At 43.3% G+C, this 4906-nt stretch overlaps 1 protein-coding gene across 1 annotated transcript in view; it reads left to right on the top strand.

The window, feature by feature from the left end:
- Positions 1 to 4906, top strand: part of heatr5b (HEAT repeat containing 5B) — a gene marked incomplete in the record, with an annotated part of 17508 nt that overhangs the window by 7054 nt on the left and 5548 nt on the right. The window contains 11 exon segments of the mRNA XM_042226319.1: positions 35 to 140; positions 235 to 425; positions 1221 to 1380; positions 1565 to 1754; positions 1901 to 2070; positions 2163 to 2310; positions 2406 to 2585; positions 2664 to 2918; positions 3591 to 3772; positions 3857 to 3925; positions 4689 to 4868. Of these exon segments, the coding sequence (XP_042082253.1) occupies positions 35 to 140; positions 235 to 425; positions 1221 to 1380; positions 1565 to 1754; positions 1901 to 2070; positions 2163 to 2310; positions 2406 to 2585; positions 2664 to 2918; positions 3591 to 3772; positions 3857 to 3925; positions 4689 to 4868 (1831 nt within the window).

Raw genomic sequence — 4906 nt, 5'->3', positions numbered from 1 at the left:
ATTTACTGTGTTTTAACTGATGGGTATGATTCAGGCTGCAGATGTTAGACCACTTTGCAGAATGCATAAAGCAGGCTAAAGGAGTTCGACAGCAAGCCGTCCAACTCAACATCTTTACTGCAGTCCTTTCTGCCCTCAAGGTAAGAAAAAAAGCTCTATATCCTCTTAAATGGGTAGGTCATTTAGGTAATAGCTACAGTGAGAAATAATGTTTCTCTTTCGCTTTAACTGTAGGGTTTGGCTGAGAATAAGAGCACTCTTGGGCCTGAGGAGGTGCGTAAATCAGCTCTGGCCCTGGTGATGGGAGCTTTGGACAACCCTAATCCCATCCTGCGCTGTGCTGCTGGAGAGGCCCTGGGGAGGATGGCTCAGGTGGTCGGAGAGGCAACCTTCATTGCCAGAATGGCGCAGACCAGTTTTGATAAGTGAGCATATCATGTCTCCAATTTCTGTTTCTTTGCTTTTTGTGTCCAACATTATGGTTTCAAATCAAATATTTAGGAAGGCCTTAAGAAAATTTCTTCATATTTTACACCAGTGTTCACTTTCATTGACTGATTAATTTGTTTGATTCATGAGGATGAATTTGATAGCATTTGGAGGTCAAAGGTCAAGCCCAAAGAGCCTACTTTTGGCCATAACTCAAGAATTCATACACCAATAAAAACGATACAAGTGTCTAACAGGATAAAAATGATGAATTGATAACATTTTCTGTTTAAAATGGTCTGTGGTTAACATTACCATGACAACCTAGTGATCTGTAGAAACACTTTGGACAGAAGGAGAGATTTGAGCGCCAGATTTAGTCTTCTGAGGTGCCAGGTTTGAAAAGTGTAGATTTTTGCAATAACATAAATATTGAAAACATTGTGCACAATGTTGTGATCAGAATAACCTGTATTTACCTTACATTAATAAATGTTTTTAAGAATACAGTGATTTTAGGTGGAAAAAATATTAGTCTATCACTACATATCTTGAATGAGCCTGGACAGACAAGGATGTAAACTGCACCTTGACGTTTAGTGGGACGGACAGAGAGTCATTTTATACCTGATTGCACAAAATAAACATTCTCACTACATTTTCAGAATGTCTCTTTTTGGAAAGTTATAGTTTGTGTTTCATTGTTGTTCATCTGTCTTGAAGTTGATCTCTCATACTTTGTATCTGTCTCTACTCATGTGATGCATGTCTTTGTTTTGCTCTGTTTACAGGCTGAAGTCAGCTCGTGATGTAGTTTCAAGGACGGGCCATTCACTGGCTCTCGGCTGTCTGCATCGATATGTTGGAGGAATTGGCTCTGGCCAGCACTTAAAGACCAGTGTCAGCATCTTGCTGGCTCTAGCCCAGGATGGCTCTTCACATGAAGTCCAGGTGCAGTCAATTATTTATTAGAAGTACATTTTTATATTCACTCATAATTAAATTACATTTTGATTGTTTTTCTTTTCTGTTAAATGTTATGTCTAAACCTAGTTTTGATGCATCCCTGTCTTTTTCTTCAATTCTGGTCTGGCCCACTCTAAATTAATTCAATCTGTGTTTTTGTCTTCACCAGACTTGGGCTCTGCACTCTCTGGCTCTAATTGTGGATTCAAGTGGTCCCATGTACAGAGGCTATGTGGAGCCTACACTGTCTCTGGTGCTCACCCTGCTCCTCACTGTGCCCCCGTCTCACACAGAGGTTCACCAGTGTCTGGGCCGCTGCCTGGGAGCTCTAATCACTACTGTGGGACCAGAGTTGCAGGGTAACTGTGGCACAACCAGATTACAAACATCATTAACCATAGTATTTTTTTAGCCAGCAGGTGGCAGTGTAACCGGTTTTGATCCTTTGCAGGCTACTGAAGTATATGTCTCTAAGTACAATGTTTCTTTGTGCTGGTCTTGCTAGGAAATGGAGCCACTATTTCCACCATCCGCTCGTCCTGCCTGGTTGGTTGTGCCATAATGCAGGACCACTCAGACTCTCTTGTGCAGGCAGCTGCTATCTCATGTTTGCAGCAGCTGCATATGTTTGCTCCACGACACGTTAACCTGTCCAGCTTGGTGCCGTGTCTCTGTGTAAGACATAAATACTTTTAGAGTACGTATGTGATAGTTAGAGTTTGTCAGTCTGAATGTTGATTTCCTGATGTGAACTGGGGTTCCCATAGGTGCACCTGTGCAGCTCTCACCTGTTGCTGCGTCGTGCTGCAGTGGCCTGCCTGAGACAGCTTGCTCAGAGAGAAGCTGCAGAGGTCTGCGAGTACGCCATGAGCCTGGCAAAGAGAGCGGGAGACAGCAAAGACAGCACTGCAATCAGTCAGTACAAGTTCAAAACTTGATTCGAGCATTCTGTTTGAATAATTCCCCTTAATGCAACCTGGATCCTAATGCCTTAACTTGCTCTGGTTCAGATCTAAACATCACAGAGACGGGTCTGGAGGGCGTTCTGTTTGGCATGCTGGATCGGGAGACGGACAGGAAGCTGTGCTCAGACATCCATGACACACTCGGCCACATGCTGTCGTCTTTGGCCGTAGAAAAACTTTCCCATTGGCTGAAACTCTGCAAGGATGTTCTTGCAGCAACTACAGGTAAGTCTACAAAACGGCAAATTCAAAAATCATCTTTTATAAATCTTTCACCACAAATGTGCCCGTGTCCTCTTTCAGATGTAGGGGGCGCTGTTGTGTTTGAGGTGCAAAAGGACGAGGAAGACTCGGAGAAAAAAGACGAGATGGACGATGACACAATGTTCACGGGTCTGGGCGAAGACGACAAATCGAAGCCATCTGTGGCGCCGCGCTGGGTCACACGGGTGTTTGCAGCAGACTGTTTGTGCCGCATCATCCTGCTGTGTGAGAATGCAGACAAAACACACTTTGACCTGGCAGCTGCTCGTTCGGCGCAGGCCAAGAATGTGAAAGGTACCATTCACTGTGCTGCCAGAATAGACTACTGCAGAGTTCACTTAAAGAATTGTGATTGATTAATGCCACTTTTACTGTGCGACAGGAAATTGCTTATTCACATGCTTTCATTTAAAGATGGAACAAAGCTAGAGGTTCAGAGGGTTTTGTTCACTGTGGCAAATATAGGAGACAATATTTATGTAAGCTTTGCTGTATAATAAGGAGCTATTCTACAGGCTTGCCCGTAATAGCACATTGTACTGACTTTGCAGCTCTGAAACCAGCTAAGCCAAATTTAGTGACTGGGATTCAGTGGATGGTTGGTCTGCATGACGGCATGTCCAACTAATCCCTCAAAAGGTGCCCTTCAGTTAAAAGTCAATTAAATCTCAGCCCCAAATTTAATGTGGGGTTTCTTTCTGGTCGCTGCAGGCACACGCTGAAACTCCAAAAGTGTTTCCTCTTGAAGAAAGTATTAAAGCAAAGAGTCTGAAGAAAGCACTGGTTATAGCTTCTTGCTGAAGTGTAACACATCATCAAAGGATTAATAAATCAAATACTAAACAATGACTGGAAAAATCATTATTGTAGCTGCTCCCGGAGTTCATATTCCTTCCAGTGTTTATAATTAGGTTCGTATTTCTCACATAGTCCTTGTTGTTTTTTCATCCATCTCTGCCCGTTCAGGAGATCTGCTGGTGCTCCATTTATCTGACCTCATCCGCATGGCTTTCATGGCAGCCACAGACCACAGCAACCAGCTGAGGATGGCTGGCCTGCAGGCCTTGGAAGACATCATTAAAAAGTTTGCGTCCGTACCAGAGCCCGAGTTCCCGGGGCACGTTATCCTGGAACAGTACCAGGCCAATGTGAGTAAAGCATTGCATTATTTCGTAGTCCAAACCTAGAAACATTGCATGAAAGTAAACTTGTTGCAACTCGTGGGTATTTAGGTTGGAGCTGCTCTCAGACCTGCGTTTTCACCTGACACGCCGTCCGACATTACAGCAAAGGCATGCCAGGTAAGCCATACATACCTGTCTCTTTCACCAACTCAATTGCTTACAATTCCACTTTATGCCTCTTTTTGAGGTGTGTTCAACCTTCTTTCCATTAACAGCCATTAAATATGTTTTTTGATTGTTAAATGGTAGAACTGTGGCTGCGTTAGCAGCTTAATTACCACGACAAAGTGAGTCATCATCCCCTTAGAAGCCAGCAGTGTCAAATTTGTGACTTAATGCTTTTTGACTTAATTGAATGATGAGAATGTTGAGTGACGGGGGCAAATAACAAAACATGCCTGTCAGCTTATTACTAAAAGATGTTCTCTCTTTGACATTCCCCTGTTTCTCTGCTTGGGAGACTTTTTGAAGGGTTTAATTTTTCTTACAACTTACTCTGAAAAAGCAGATTAGGATACATATATCTGTGGATGTGAAGGTCACAGAGGACCTGTAGTTTTCTTATAGTTTAATAAGCTACCAGATTTATAACAAGCTGCTGCCCTTGAACTGACACTTTAATTGCTGTTCCTCCCAGAAGAATGCAAGCTTATAAACATGTGGTCCAGTTTTACATCACTAAGGTGTCAGTCCATTTATTAATACCCATTTGTTTGACACTCCCCCCCCCTCTAATAGCTTGGCTAATGAGCCTAAGTGCTCTGTTATATAATACATTTTTTACATCAAAATCAGAATCATAAAATTTTATTGTCTGTTGTTGTAATAGATAAAAACGGTAAGATCCATAGCAGTTTCACCTTTCTCACATTGACTACAGGTGTGCAGTACGTGGATCGGCAGTGGCGTTGTCAGTGACCTCAACGACCTGCGGCGAGTCCACAACCTGCTTGTGTCGTCGCTGGACAAGGTGCAGGCTGGGAAAGGCTCGTCCAGTCAGCTGTATAGTGAGAGCGCTACCACGATGGAGAAACTGGCAGTGCTGAAGGCGTGGGCTGAGGTGAGATGGAAGATGAGCAGGAAACTGCTCCTTTTTTT

This window comes from Haplochromis burtoni, unplaced genomic scaffold (genome assembly GCF_018398535.1).
Source record: "Haplochromis burtoni strain Fernald_Lab_line unplaced genomic scaffold, NCSU_Asbu1 Contig_207, whole genome shotgun sequence".
NCBI classification, from domain to species: Eukaryota; Metazoa; Chordata; class Actinopteri; order Cichliformes; family Cichlidae; genus Haplochromis; species Haplochromis burtoni.
The sequence above is the reverse complement of the archived record's forward strand: the minus strand, read 5'-3'. Positions and strand labels throughout refer to the sequence as shown.